Raw genomic sequence first — 16,200 nt, 5'->3', positions numbered from 1 at the left:
GAATGAGTCAAATTCTATTTTAAAGGAAATGGAATCTCACCAGGCAGTGCAGAGGTACAAGACTCAAATGTTGGACACTGCAATACATACTTCAGTTATCTTTTAAACAGTTAGCTAAACCAATGCAAATTCTTGAGAAATCTACATGTGCAATAACCTGTACACGATATTTTCATTAACAATTTGATTAAAAACCTACTAAAGAAGGAAGACAGGGTTTCATAAGCCAAAAGTGCAAAAAATATCCAAGGAATATAAGAGGGTTGCTTCCAGTCACTACACACACCTGTTTTATTCTCAGCATGATACCAACAAATCATAGGCAGTATTTAACTGATCAGGTACTTGAACTGGTTTGGTTATGTATTAGTCCTTGAAATACCCAGCAGAGTATCTTCTTCTTCCACATACTTAGTCTTTGTATGTCTCCTGATCAAGACTTTTCTCCTCTAATTATACTACAAAAATAAAGGCGGGCATATTAAGGTAGTGTCATGGAACTAATCATAGTAATGATAAATACAAAGTGTGTTTAGAACACATACTAGGATCCTTCTTGTGCATACACACCACCAACAAAACCCCATCAACACGGAAAACACTCTTTCAATGAGGAAAAAAACCCCCAATCATTATTCTTTTTATCACAGATCCTCACCCTAAGCATTCTGTTGGAACAAGCTTCAATTTGACATTTACATAATTTTAAATGGCAATTACATTTAGGGAAAGCACCTTCAATCTACAATCTTTTTATTTCCTATTACCAGATGCGAAAGTAATTCCTACTGAAGGATTATAATTAGTGACCTGGCTTAAACTTTAATACTGTAGTGCATTATTTTGTTTTAATCACAAAATATTACCAGACTGAAAACAATTCTTCAGATTGTGACAGAAGTTTATATAAATTTAAAAAGCTTAAGCTCAGAATAACCAAGAGGAATAAGCAAGTTTCAAGTATTTAAACTGTTCACCGCAGATTCAAGACCACCAAGGCCAGTGAAGCCATCTGGTTTCTCTGAAAACACAAGTAGATACTTGTCTTTGAAAAAGACCTATCATAAGAAAAACAAGCAAGTTCAATATAGAGAAACAACAGGAGATCAATAATACAACTCATAACCAAACAAGTGGTCTCATTTCCAAGTCTGCATTCTATTCTTGATGATGTTAAAACAGATCCTACCTTATTATTTACCTCCTTCTAGGGAAGAAAGAAAAGGTGGCATATTTTCACCTCTGGAAAACTAGAAATAAAAGCAAGAGCACCACCATGATTCAGTATAAATATCCTGGAATACTTTAAAGTCCATAAAATTTCAGATCTTCTCCCCTAATAACCATTTCCATCTTCTTCTCTCATTATCAAGATGATTAAAAGTTACTAGAAAGATTAACATTTGTTGAATGACAGTCAGAGTCCCAAAGGTGACATTTCAACACTGAACAACAAATACCAGCAAAAGAGTGACTTATGTTACCCTACAGAACAACATACCATAATTCAGGGTCCCTAAACAAATGCAAGAGTGAAATATGCTAACAAGACAGCTGACTTCATGGATAATAAATCTGAAAAAAATTGACCATAGTCAAAAAGGTATTAACTTAAAACAATGAAAAAGAGGTATCAATTTCTCAAACTTTCTGTCAGACATCTTGGAGGTGAAAACATACAACTAGTCTATGACTTAAAAATCATTAGGAAATGCATTCCATGAGTACTTTAGGTTTTCCAAACACAAACACCAGCTTTTTTTCCAAACTCAAACACCAGTACATTTAGTACTTTTGTAAAAAGAAATAGATATTGGAAATGAGTGTTACAAGAGGTATTTTAGAAGGGAGGTACATTCTTGTCCCTCTGTAGTAATCAGATTTTTGTTAAGCATTTCAGCTTCCTGTACATGAAAAGGGGAGGTATTTGCAAACAAAAGATTAGGCTTTACTGTGCTGTTAAGCAAGTATATTCTGAGTATCTACCTCTGCATATCAGAACTATCATAATGCAAAACAACAGCATACCAAGAGCAGTACTCCATTCTGATAATAGTCAACACCATAACAATTCAGAAGACCCCATAAATCTCTGGAAATGCAGCTAATTGCCCAACACCATATCCCAAGAGAAATTCCTTCCTGACTGACTGCTCAACTTTGATGCATGGACTGAAAACCAGCATTATCCTTGCTAGCACTCTTGCTAATGTTGTTATCTTTACAGAACTGTATTATTTACCTTAATGAATCATAGAATTTAAATCCACAGCTCAACTGCAGGTTGAATACAAAAATTCTTCCTATTTATTATTATTCCAACCTTTTAGTATTATGCAATACACCAAAATTGTTCTTTATTGTCAAAGCATGCTGGCAAGTCAATTGTCTTTAAACACACTTTTGCCTTATTCTCCCTCTCATATTTGCCCTTGCTGTTGCTTTTCCACATTATGAAGCAGAAAAAGTATTTACTGAAGCCCAGCAAACCTGAAGCTCTTCTGGGTTTGATTTTGTAACACAAGCATATTGGAGAACTCATTCTTTCTTTGAAGGTCTGAGTGCCTGCTGTGAAACTCACGTTGTCATTTTACTACTCAACTCCAAAAAACTGGCGTAAAAAAACCAAAAAAAACAAATCCAAAATGAGATTAAAAAGTAACAGTTTCATGTTAGTAGCTGGCTGTCAGTCTGGAATAATATTTGTTTTAGGAACCACGAGTTAATGAGTAGCCCATGGCTATATGATAACCATTGTCTCCCTTGGAGATTAGATTTTTTTTTAGACAGGTTTATCACACAGTATTTTTACTTCATGTCCTGTGCACTCCACCCACACCACTAGTCTCCAGGGATCGTAAGGAAACAAGTCATGGGGAGAGTTCCTGTAAGCAGGAACATTATTACTTTCAGTGGGAACATAGATCCAATTTGCATTAGTTATTCCCACAGCTGTTGAGTCCTGCCTTATTTTTTTTTTACATGTAACAAGTCCATATAGTTTGCATATACCAGCAAAAGGATAAAGGGACAGTTGATTTCACTTACAGTCTTTGAGAAACTTCATATTTGCAGCACCCTTGGTAATAATGCATTATTTTGAATCCAAAACCTTACCGAAGCTAGGATATATTATCCCTCTTATTTTAATGAATACTGACCAATCTACTCCATTGTTTGGTCAGCAGTACCAAACAGTTTTAATCAGCTTTCTCTCCGTAGAGCTACTAGAACTTTGTGCCATTTTAAAAAAGCTTAAGTTAAAGGTTAGTAAACTGAGGAATTAAGAGGGGAGAAAAATAAGAACATCTTCCTACTTCACTTTGTTAGGAACAAAAACCTCTGTGTGGATGTGGTTTGCACTTGCAGTCTGGATCCCCCATCACAACAGCCTTCACCACTGTTTCATAGCTTGACTATGTCCAGCTTGGCTTCTACACTCATTGATAGACACAGGAAGAGCAGAAAACATTGAACAGTACTGAACTCTAGTTTCAAAGGTAACAGCAGAGGACAAAATATTGTACAAAGTGGCATATTTCAGCCCAATCACGTTTCATTTTCCATCACACTATCAAAGTGAGCCCTCCAGAAAGCAGAGGTTCTTTCCCACTGAGGTTCTGTGTGGTCCATAAAGGATGCACTGACCTGGTAGTTGGTGCTCTCAAGCTCCAACCTCACATCATCACCAGTATTTCTCTGCCTTAGCCCTTGAGACTGGTCAGTACTATCTTCTGGCCTAACTTGTGATATCATCCAAGTATGTACACTGATTTTTGGCATAACTGGGACTAGACCCTTTGTCTGTAAAGTCACAGACACAAACAAACCTCCTACACAGCTTAGTATGTAGAAACTAGCTAGATCCATAAGCACAAGAAAATATTACATACAATCCGTAAGACAAGAACTGTCTGCCAGGGATTGAAGGGCAGGCCATAATTTTTGCAGCCACAATCAAGTGAGAAGTCCCCAGAGACAGAAACACATGTGTACCTGTGATACCTGGTAGCCTGCTGCAGGCCTCTACTTGCTAAATGGGAACATGAGACAAACCAGGCAACAGACATTTATCTGGATGAACAATAAATCACTCTTATAGGCCAGGCATGTACTGGAATTACCTGGGTCCAAGCTCTTCAGGCATTTGTTTTGACAGCTACAGTTCAATTACCAACAGTGATTGTACATAAGATACTATTGTGTGGACTATTAAAAAAAAAAATAAAATCAAGCTCTTAGTAATAATGGAAAATAATTATCATTCCTTTATTAAACCCAGACAGGAAATGATGATGTCTGCTAACGAAGTTTTATTACATGTATAAACACCATCCTTATTCCTATATTCGCTTCCTCTTTGCTCAAAAGCTGTCTGCTTACTCAGACAGCAAGGGCTGTTTTTAGCACTGGGGACTATCAGCCTGGTGATATCTCTCATGTACTCTCAGATTTGTTTTCCAAATTTTAATTCTTTTTTCCTACTGTTTGTCATTGGAAGTGCTTTGGCACTCAAAAAGTCAAAGGAGTGAATTTGAATTGCATCTTTTAAAGCAAATCAAGACCTTCATGGAAGCTGTCCTTCAGAAATTAAGCAACCTCCATGTCAGCTTAAATCATTATGCCCTACTGAAATATTTAACACCCTTTATTTTACATTTTCAGCTTGGCTCAGAAATACTGTGGACAGATGACACACCTAAACAAGTAGAACCAATGTGTTTAAGTTTGTCTGTCTTTATAAAAGTTACTTCCTTCTCAAGAAGTTCTTGCCGACTTTTTTATAATAATGCCCTCCCACCATGTTTCAGAAAAACTGTTTAAACATGGGAATTCATAAATCTACTAGGTAAAACTATTTGTTCTTTAATTTTAAAATGGATTACAACTAAACAAACAAACAAAACAACCAAACAAAAAAAAACCCAGCAAGCAATTTTGTCCTGCAAAATTGTGGATTATATTGCATGTGTTTCATGAACTGCAGAAAATGCTTCTTCATTAACAAGATGCCTCCTTGAAAGCATTCCCAAGGAGTCAAACAGTGAGAGCTGGTAAGTTTTCACTCCACCTAAAACCAAGAGGAACTCGAGTTAAACAGAAACATTGATTCTATTAACAATAATGAGAAAATATGAGTCTGTGAACATGTAAATAATACCCTGCCCACTTAAAAAGTTATACCACACATAGCAACAGCTGCCTACATTTTAGTGGATGACTCTGCACATCCTGTCTGAAACAAGCCGGGAAAAACACTTACAAACACCAGAAGAAAAAAACCAACAAACCAACAAAAAAACTACCAGCTTATTGCAGTACTGTGTGACAACAGAAAGGTCCCCTTTAAAAGGCAAACCAACCATATTACCTATTACCTACACACTTGCAGTTACATATCTAAATGCTCGTACATTACAAGCATGAAGCCACAATCTCCCCTTTCTTAGATGAGTTTTCATAGCACTTTACTCTACTTGCTCAAGCCTCAACAAGCTCAAGTGACTCAGGCCAGTACCTTCATATTCATCAGGGTGCGGCAAGGGAGAAAACCTCAGTACAGACACTCTGGGATTATAAAAATGCAAATCACCCAGTTCAGCATTTTGAACAGCACCCACAGCTCAAAGCTAAAACCTGTGCTACACCAGACCACATGGTATCATATCATAGGCCTATCATATGCCTAATATGAAACATTCATAAATAAATCAAAACCCCCCTGAAATTTCAGGTTCGGCTTCAAAAATTGCTCATTACCAATGGCACCAGAATAATCAAGTGAAGAAGGGACACAGTAAGAACAACCACTGTTAGATGCCCACTGCGCAAAAGAAACAATACTCTTTAATGCCCAGCAAGTCAAGCACCAGAGGGGTGTCCTCTGCTTTGAAAGAGTAAGGCTAGAATTGAACAAAAAATCAGCTATAGTCATTAGGCTGAAGTACTCCTTTCATTGTTTCTTTTGTTCACCTCTTAGAAGTCAGATTTCTCTCCAACCTCAAAACTCAGCTAATAAAAAAAAATTAAAAAAAAAATAAAAAATGGCACTATCTAGCTACAACAAAAAAGGGAACAGAGACAAGACCATAAGAACATCAGAACTGTGGGTTAGCCCAGGCACCCCAATCAGAAATTACAAGGGGACCAAGAAAGATTGGCTCACAGAACAAAATAAGACAACACTGGAAAAAAATTAAGGCCATCTGAGGATTTGTATACCTTAGACCAGAACCTGCAAATACATAATTTCTAACCTCTTTCCCTTCCTAGGAAACATTCAGATAACCTTAAATAGCAAGACCAGTGCCAAAATATGGCTTTTTGAATGTAGTTTGGTCAGCTCCTTAAAAAGGTACCAATCCCTGGCTAAACCAGCAGGTGAGATTTCTCCAGCTGACATAGAACCATACTATTAACATGGTTTTGCTCAAATCAGTCTATTAACATAAATAAGAGGTACAAGCATGCCCAGAAGCTTTTTATTTCTTTTCTAAGTACATTTGTTGGTCTAATAAAAGTTATTAGCCCTCACTACAAACTGGGTTCTTTTTGTATCTGATGAAAACCAGCCACACACTAAGACTAGCAGACATGATAATCATGAAGGTTTTACAGATTGGGCTTCCAGCAACACCTGGTTATCATCAGACAGAAGACTGAAAAAAAAGAAAAAAGTTATTTATCATTTACCTGACACAAACCTGAAACCACAGAGTTAATCCTGTAACCTGAGCCCATCTGCAAAGTAGACACCTCCTCATAAAAAAACATCTCCATCCAGTTTTGCATAACTTGTTAAGGAACAAAGGAACAAAGGCTCTCCTCAGCAATTCCATGCTGGTTTAAGAAGAACCAGGTAAAAGAGAAGTTCTCTAAATGAGGAAATTCTAGACTGAAGTTTGTGAACAGCAAGAAAAAAAGTCAAGATCACCTCTACACAATCTGTTTCACACAACATAATAACACATAATGCTCATTATGTGTAAATTCTAGGAGAGTTCTCAGGTAGAAGTCCAAAGAATTTAGACATTTCAGTGTAGAAGAAGAAGAACAGTGATCCAGTCACTGAACACTGATGATAAAAATATTCAGGGACCACCTTTATAACCTAAGAAGTGCAGAAGGGGGAAAAGAAATTATAAAGCATGCAGATATATTCTGAAGAGCTCAAGTTACCAGACCTGGATCATTTAAAGTTACAATTTTCTGCAGGCTTACATTCTAGCTTGATGGCTTTACTCTTCCAGAATTCAGGCTCAGAAGGAATTTGATCTATGACAGTCATCCCTGTCTTGATTCCAGTTTAATTTGTACCATTCCTCAAAAAACTCTATCTAAATTCTGGTTTGGGGGTTATTTTTTGTGTGCGTGCATATGTGAGTTCAGCGCTCTTTTTCCACAATCAGGGATACAGGTTTGAGGATTGTGTGAAAAACTTGCACCCTGACCAGTTTCTATTGGCTGACAGAATAAAAGGAAACTAAATTTTGAGAAAACTGCCATATTTTCCCCTTGTAATGCTAAAATTATCGCACCACTCTTTAGGTATTTAGTTACACTCATCATTCTAGCTGCAAAATTAAATTATTTAAAATTACTGCACACAGTCTCAGGAACAGGGAAGCTCCTAAACTACAACTGTTTGAAGTGCCAGAACAAGGCCATGAAGCAACAGTTCCTTCTTAAGTAGTCTCACTTGATATAACGCTTTCCAGTACTACTCTAATCAACACAATTGCAAAAATAAATTTAAATAATTAGATTTAGTCATTTCATGTACAGTTAAGGACACAGCTAATTTTTTTATTTTTTTTTTTTTTTGTAATTGCAGAGAAAGATGAATGGAAAAATTGCTAAGAAGGACTTTGAAAAATAGACCTTAGCAAGAAAGCTTCACAACCTTCTCACCAACAATAAAAGGCTAAACACAGGTAAAGTACAATGGACAGGATGACTTCAGTAGTGTTCCACTAGCAGAAACACATATTAAAGTTGTTTCATAGGTCATCAGTGATGGCAGAATATGCAGAGCAGACAACACTGAGTTCAAACTTGTGTACGCAGCTATCTAAAAATTGCAGTCTCTTATTAATTTTACTCTTTCAAGAATGCTTTCCCTGGGCCCACATCCAGCAGATGCAACAGATGGAAACTGCCAGTGAAATATGGCAAAGTCACATAGGCCATCATGTGTGAACCAAGCTTCCTGAACATTCCCTTGTTGGAATGCCTGCTGGATTCAGCCAGGCACCCAGAATACTACCTACCTTCACATTCACACCATGACACAGCCAGTACTTCTCTCAGGTAGATGAAACATGACTTACAGCCAATTGGAAAGTCTGAGTTATTCATAAATATCCAGTTCACGATGAGTACATTTCTAGTTTAGCCATAACTGAATGTAACACTGTGGGGACAGCAACTGTGACAGTGCTCTGATGCCATTGCCTGCTCCAGGACACAAGCCTAGCCATGGCATCTCCTATTTTCAAACATTCTGCAGTTCTTCCCAACAGTCAAGCAGAAGGATACATCACCAGAAGATAGATCACTAATTACTTTCAGAGTAATTACCGCTAATAATCACATTACTACATGATTCCATTCAGTTGATTTAAGTCCTTGCTGCCACCAAAGTAAATGTTCCCTAAGCTTTCTGTTCTCACAAACACCATCGTGCTAACAACATTATTCATGTAGCCACACAAACAGGCTGCAGGAACTCATTTAGCTGAAAACTAACCTGAGGAGAGGAAACAGGCAGAAAAAAAAAAAAAAAAGAAAGAAGATTTGTTTTCATTCAGATGAGCATCTTAACCTACCAGTCTTCCTGAATCCTGATGCTACTGCAAAGGAGAAGAGGGTAACATGCAGAGACATGAAAGGAAGGAGTACTGCTACACTTTAAGAATATTCAACTCTTTTTCTAAGTAAAGTGCTCCTTTTACTTTAGGGACTTTGAAAATTATCTACTCTTGTCCCTCAGCACATTGGAAAAAGAGCACTCTAATAAGATAAAACCAGTATTCACGTGCACTGTACTCACCAAAGTAACTTACTGATAAATTCTGTGGTTTGCTAAAGTAAGAAAGGTTTTAAAATGCAGTATTTATTTGGCATTTTCTCCAATAAATCAATAATTAACTATACCAGGACACTTGAGGGAACAAGGCTCTGCAGTTATTTTCAACCTGTTCTGCACTACAAAGAACCTTGGCACTCAGTGACCATCTCAGTAATATAACAGAGCACTTTCAGAACCAGGGAGACATAAGGGAATGACACACCTGGAAAATTTAAATTACTCTCTTACAGTCATGACTCCTTTTCTACAACTCTAATAGCCCTTGAAATTCACATGTCAAAGTAACAGCACATTTCCATTACTATACTAATGAATATTACAAGTTAATATTTAATGGACATCTAATTTTACCTGCAGACAGTGTTATGTACTTGTTTCACAGTTAAGTTCTGGTTTAGCAGAGGCACTGCTCATGTCTGCTAAGGTTTTGAAGTAATATTAAAGTCTCATCAGTGAGCAGTGAACAGAGTGCCAGTGGCTCACAGACAGACCTAGATTTATCTGGGGAGAGCAACCTGGGACCCAACAGGTAATGTTACACCTATAAATAGAAACAAATAAGGAGCATGTGAATATTTCCTGCCCAATGAGACCATACATGTCTGGTTTACCCATTCTGAGTTATTTTCAGCTCCCTCAAAGTAAGGAAAATGGCATGCAAAGCCAAGAATCTGCAGGGAATGGAATGCAAGGGAAACACCTGTTGTGAGGTCAGTTAAAAAACAGAACAAAGATACACACCATGCAAGCTGTGAAAGGTGAGAGGTTGCAGCAGTTTCTAGAGCGAAGACTGCCTTATAAAGGCACAAGACTTTCTTCACTGGAGATCACTAAAGGGAAGAAAGGGCTACAGCTACAGCAGCTGAAGAATTGTGTTATTCCTTTCTTCCTTTTAACAGAAATATTTTCTATAATTAGGAAGTTTTGAACACTACCCAGAATAAAAATCACTACCTACTTTTTATATTAAGGTCTGCTAAATAAAGGTAGGTTCAACTGTATGATGCACCAGCCAAACTGACAGCTAAGCTTGCTGGATGATTTCTCACTGCTCCCACTACAAAATGCACTCTTTACAATTAATGGACTTGATAATCCTTATGGCTCCCTTCCAATTTGAGATATCCTGCGACAGTGCACCCCATTCAAAAGCAGCAAAAGTTTAGTCTAACAGGTGACAAACAGCATATTGGGTTTTGACTGACTCAGAACTAGAACACTGGTGTGCTTTTTTCACAAAAAAAAAAAAAGTAGTCCTCAGCTGTTATGGCTCAAGGTTAGGACTTTTCTGCACGACAATATTATTCCTATTTCACCATAGTTCATCTTGAACTGGACTTAAATGTCTTAAGGCCTTATGACGACATTTCTTAAAGATCCTTCCACAACTGCAGAATGGAAGACAACAAAACAGCACTATGTGTTTTCTTCTAGCCTTTAAAATTACCATAGGAGTAGTGTAGCAAAATCCTATATCCGAAACAAGTGAAAAAACTTGCTAGCTTAAATTTAAGTCCTTGACAGTTACAGCTGAATAAAATAAATGCATGACATGTAAGATTCCTCTACAAAACAAATCTAGCAGTGTGCTGACCTTGAGAAGTTCTCTTACATGGTTTATTAAAAATCACCAGTAATGCATATACTCAAAAAGACTGAATTTTTATATTACTGTGTTATTTCACTACAACATATTTTCCAATGACCTATCCTGATGAGACGAAGACTGTGCAAGGCAGCATATATATGTGGTGTTTATAATGGATTAACTGACATTACAAAGGAAAATCTGCAAAGTGTGAGGGCTATTAGTTTCTGTTAGACATTATTAATTTTCAGCTGTAGCCACTTGCTCTGTCTTGCAGACCACAGATCACCTGAGTAGACAGAAATAGTCTGTGCTGTCTTCAGGCACAAATGTCCTGGCCAGAAGTTTGCTTTGTCTGCCATCTGTATTTTCTTTATTTTTCCAGGCCATTGCTTTTCTCTAACTGTCCTCAAAGCTGAAGGTGTGGAATATGAGAAATGGATAGCTTTCAATCATTTTTAGGCCCTTCTGTTCAAGCCACTAGGTCAGCATATGAAAGAACAAATCACTGAGCAGGGCATAGTATGCCTGTATGGATAACAAGACCTAAAACTTAAATAGAGAAGAAATCCCTCTTGCAGACAGCCTCTCTCTCTTTATTACACTTATACGCTAATAAATGCTGGGAGAAGGAGCTGTGAATCTTTGTCAAATCAGTGTAAGCATCTCTCTCAGCTTCAAGCAGTATAGTCTATTAACCTACTAAACTACAAAGATAATAGTACAGATGAAGCTCAAGTTACAATTGTGTTTAACAGGTAATTGTTTGTAAAATACTTTGTTTCTCTCTTCCCTTATTACATAAGGATTCACCAAAACCACTACAGTACTCAATACTCCTCTCCTATGAAAAACCGACATTATAGCATCAGACAGCACTGCTGAAGATGAAACCATGTCAGGGTTACTAGCACCATTAATATGTTTTACTCCTATCCAATTATGATATTTTAAAACAAATTTTAAAAGCAAGTTTCATAAGTGAAGGAACAATGCCTCTGTTGCTAATTTGAACTTCAAGAGCAGATCAATGCTATTTGTAACACAAAAGTTTAGAATCTCTTCCAAAGTGAGCAATATGGATCTCTGGCAAACGTTGTTGAGCAAAGCAATTAAGCAACACTGATCTCTAGTCAAAATTGCACTTAAAATATATCCTATGTAAAACAAGTAAGTTCAAAATAGCTTTTTTTTTTTTTTTTTTAATGCAGAGAATGCACAGAAGAAACCACAGAGTTTCACCAACATCAGTGTTAATACTGCATTCAGTGGAAGAGTCAAATATACTAATCAACCACAGAAAAGTCTCTGGCTTTACTTTGGTGCTAAACTAAGCATCGTACCATGCCAGCAGCTCATTCTTTTCAGCTTTCTTCCTTAGGACTTGACTGGATTTTGAAGCACTTGACTGAACAGAAGGCAGCACCCATAGGAGTTTTGGTGTGTGACCACTTAAGCCTGTAGCTGTTTGTTAATCCGTAATAAATTCACTATTGTTTGTAAGCCTCAGTTTCTGTTTGTATTTTGGGGTTTTTTGGTATATTACATACTTTGAGATGATCAGAGACACTTGGGCTGCTGCTCTTTGTGGTATGATTAGAACTTACCCGTCTCCCTTTTCCAAGGGACCACAAGGGAAGAGGAGGACCAGGAAGGAATAAAGCAGATCTCACTCTAAACATCTATCAGATAAATGTGACACCAGCTCGAAGGGTCAAGGACCTAGAACAGGAGCAACTGTTACTGCTGCCTAATTTAACACACTTGCACTCGAAGGATCATTTCTCAGTAATAAAAAAACACAGAGGGTGTTTCTCACACCAAGAAGTTATGAAAGCACAGCCAATAAGACCTTCTGCTGGGGTAGGATAAGTATGGAAAGCTGAAACTGGAAACCATCACCTTTCCAAAGCAGTAAGGAATAAGAAAGATCAGAATAGTTTTGTTAGTGAGGACACTTAGGAAAAAGAGACACTACCAAGAAGCAGACCAATACATTTTGCTTGCCAGAGGCATCGATACCAACTAATGTGTTACTGGGAGAGACCCGTTTTCCTATTGTTCAGCAGGTTTTTCTTCAGCCCTGTCCTCCTCACGTCAGAAACCCAAACACCCGAAGCTCCCACTGAAAGAAAGGCTGAGAAAGTGGCACTACCCAAACTTCTGCCTGGACATACAAATGTCCTCAGTTTCTCTGTCAAGCAGCAAGACGGATGTTTCCATTCACAAACACAGTTGCTAACAGCATGGGTCCCCCAGGGCTTCCAGCCTTTCCCACTTAAAAATATCAATGCTCCCCCTTCCTGCCATAATCACATACAACCATCTCCCCCAAATGTGCACAAATAGAACTAGCAGCGTTTTAAGGGGGGAGAAAACATTAAGAGCATCAGTGGGACAATACTGGGTTTAGTCAGGAGAGAAACATATCAGGAAATAGCTGAGAACAAGCGAGTAACACACAAATGACTCAGGATCCATTCCCATTACAACGGGGAAAACAGGCAAGTCTTTTCCACACATGGACGGATCCACCCACCCTGGGTAAGAAAGTACAGAACAAATGCCAATTTTTTTGTAGTGACTTCAAGAAGCCCAAAATATTTTTCATAAGAAAACCATCTTTCTAATATATTCAGAGCTTGGCTAAAATAAACCTTGAGTCTTCTCTGCTTTATAATGTAATTTGCACAGAGTAAGTGCAGATGTTGAAGTGGGGCATGTATTATTTTGAGTCATACAACTTGCATAAGTCCCGGGTTTGACCTTTTTTTGTAATTACAGTAACACTCTTTGACACTCCAGCTTTTACTTTTACAAAGTCAATGTTAGCAGACCACCAGTGCTTAGCGGTTGTTACAAAACACATCAAAACAAGTTCGTCATTTCTATTGTCACTGACACCATGTAACAACAGAGTGCAGCCCTATGACTTACAAGACACAAGGGTTGCAGTACATGGCACCCAGACCCCTTCACACGCCACAAATATATTGCCCTTCCGCTGCTCAGCCTGCTAGGGGAAAAGCCAGCCATCAGTGTCTACCCCACAGATATTCAGCATTCCCTCCACCAGAGTGAGTGAGGGGTCAGACTCACAGTAAAACTTTGTATTGACAGCTGGTTCGAGCGTTGGATGTGACCCGTGTGAAGGCAAGTAACAAGTGTACTCTCCCCACCAAACAGATCAGCTGCAGACAAAAGGCAACACACACGCCAATGACCCTTCTAAACACACCACAGCCAGCAACTGCGACAAAGTAGTCTACCTTCTGTTCTAGGCACATCAGTGTTAGAAAAGGAGGCAACCTAGATGGCAAAGACCACACTCAGGAACTGGACCAAACTGCTGTGAAGAACAAACTAAGGGCAGCAGGTTATCACTGCAGCGCTAGTTTTGCTGGAGCATAAACCAAGTGCTCTTGCAATTTTGAAGCATAATTATTCACGGTTCACCTGAGTGCAGGTCGCCAGCACAATTCACGCAAGAAGTAACCGAGAATATCTCCTTCAAGATACTGGTGGCATATCGGGTCACTCTCATCGACTGCACCTCCCTCTCCTGCACTGAGGTTTCCAGACCTAAACCTTGTAGCAAACAGCTCTGTACCTTCTGTCTCTGTGTAATTAGCACTATTAATCCCAGGCTATCCAAGCCCCCTGGCGTGGCTCTGATTTGGCGTTAATCTCTGCCGAGGTCTCTTCTTCTTCCCTACAGAAAGCCATTTAAACCTTGGCACGCCTTTCGGTTTAGAGTGCTGTTCTGTCGCAGGAGGATTAGCCCCACACTGCAGGAGTGGGAAGCACAGACAGCTGCCACACCTGGCCTGCCTATACCGCGAAAAGAGAAGAAAAAGTTACTTTTCTAGAGAGCCAGCGCTCGGGACAAGCCCAGGGCTGCTGTGCACCCCGCGGTCCCCGCGGGCGCAGGCGGCTGCGCCCAGGGACGCCCGGGGCTGAGCTGCAGCCGCCCTCCCGCTGCCGCCGGCAGGAACTGATTAGTCATTAGCGCCGCACGCGGGGCTCGGGCTGCCCGGCGGCGGGGCCGCCTCGGCCGGGCCGGGAGAGCTCCGGAGGGAGGGACACAGAGGGGGCCCCACTCACCCCATGAGCCAGTCCATGGCTGGGTCCCGCCGCGCCGGGAAGCTCCCGCGGCCGCCGACTCGCCGCTCACCGCCCGCTCATGGGGGCCGGGGCCGCTGCGCGCTCGGGGCTCCTCCCTCGGCCGCTGTGTCCGTCGGTCCCTGCCCCGGTCGGTCGGTCGGTCCCTCCCCGGCCGCGGGCGGGGCGGCCGCCGGGTGCCCCCCCCGGGCTGACACTCGCGCACTGGCGCGGCCGGAAGTAAACACACCGCGCTGGCCAACCCGGAAGCGGCCCCGCGCCGCCCCACCTCCCCGCCGCGCGGGGCACGCCGGGAGCTGTAGTCCGGGCGCGGTGGTGGAGCTCGCCCCCCGGGCCGGGGACCCCCGGCATCACTCGGTCCCCTTTCGCTGCCCGGACCTCAGTGCTCTAGTTCTTGCTGAGGCGCGCCGTGAGGTCACATCCCAAGGCAAATTAATGTGTCAATTAGAGACGATGATGAGAACCTGCAGTTCCCACGGGGTCGCCAGGCACTGACCCAAGACCATCCTGCATGGCGACTGCTGTTCTTGTCGCCCCTTCGGCATCCTGAGATTGTCCCGGAGCCTCGCACGTGGGATGCGGGCTGGCTGCCCCACACTTGTGCCTTGTCTTTTCTGCTACAGGGTCACAGAACCATGGAGTCAATTGGGTTGGAAAAGAGTCCTGATAATGACCCGGTCTGAGCTGTGTCTGGACAGTACTGTGCCAACTGGACATGGTACTGGGTGCCACATCCAGTCTTTACTGAAACACCTCCGGGTGTGACGACTCCACCACCTGGCTGGGCAGCGCTGTCCAGTATCTAATCATCCTTTCTCTGGAGAAATTCCTGCTAATGTCCAACCTGTACTGTCCTGGCACAGTTTAAGACCATGTCCTCTGGTCTTTTTGCTGGTTACTTTTCACCCAAAATCCTATGATTCTTTGTTCCTGTAATTGCAAAAATGACCAAACAGCTGCTGAGGGGTTGACACTATCCCTAGACAGCCCAACACTGCACTCGTTGAGATCTGAACAACCCTAACTTTTAAAGGTAAATCGTTTCCATGCGGATCACTGATGCACAGCATTTCCAGAGGCTCTGTGACACTGATGTCCTCTTGAACGATTTTCCTGATCAGCACCTGCTCAGGTGAGGATGTTTACAGAGGCAGAGCTGCTGGAGGTGATCCCATGCTTTTGACACATGTATTAATTAAAACCTGTGCTATGGGAGAACAATGGGTATTTCATGGGACTCTTGGCCAGTATTCCAAGGGAAGGACCTTCTTTCAGAGGCTGCTTGAGCCATCACTCTCCTTCCCTACCCTGCTTCCTCCACCCTGCTGTGCCAGGGGCTCCAAGGGCTGTCTCATCCCACAGGCACCCACCTGTGCTCCCCCTTGTTCTGGGTGGATGA

At 40.8% G+C, this 16,200-nt stretch overlaps 1 protein-coding gene across 2 annotated transcripts in view; it reads right to left on the bottom strand.

Moving 5' to 3' along the window:
- Nucleotides 1-14,984, bottom strand: part of MOB2 (MOB kinase activator 2) — a 108,861-nt gene extending 93,877 nt beyond the window's left edge. The window contains exon 1 of one of the 2 annotated variants that reach the window (XM_033515385.1): nt 14,784-14,984. In XM_033515385.1, the coding sequence (XP_033371276.1) occupies nt 14,784-14,800 (17 nt within the window). In that variant the 5' untranslated portion in view covers nt 14,801-14,984. The remainder of the gene's footprint in view (nt 1-14,783) is intronic. The other variant, XM_015631230.3, reaches the window with a different exon arrangement.
- Nucleotides 14,985-16,200: the final 1,216 nt, after the last annotated feature.

This window comes from Parus major, chromosome 5, assembly GCF_001522545.3.
Source record: "Parus major isolate Abel chromosome 5, Parus_major1.1, whole genome shotgun sequence".
NCBI classification, from domain to species: Eukaryota; Metazoa; Chordata; class Aves; order Passeriformes; family Paridae; genus Parus; species Parus major.
The sequence above is the reverse complement of the archived record's forward strand: the minus strand, read 5'-3'. Positions and strand labels throughout refer to the sequence as shown.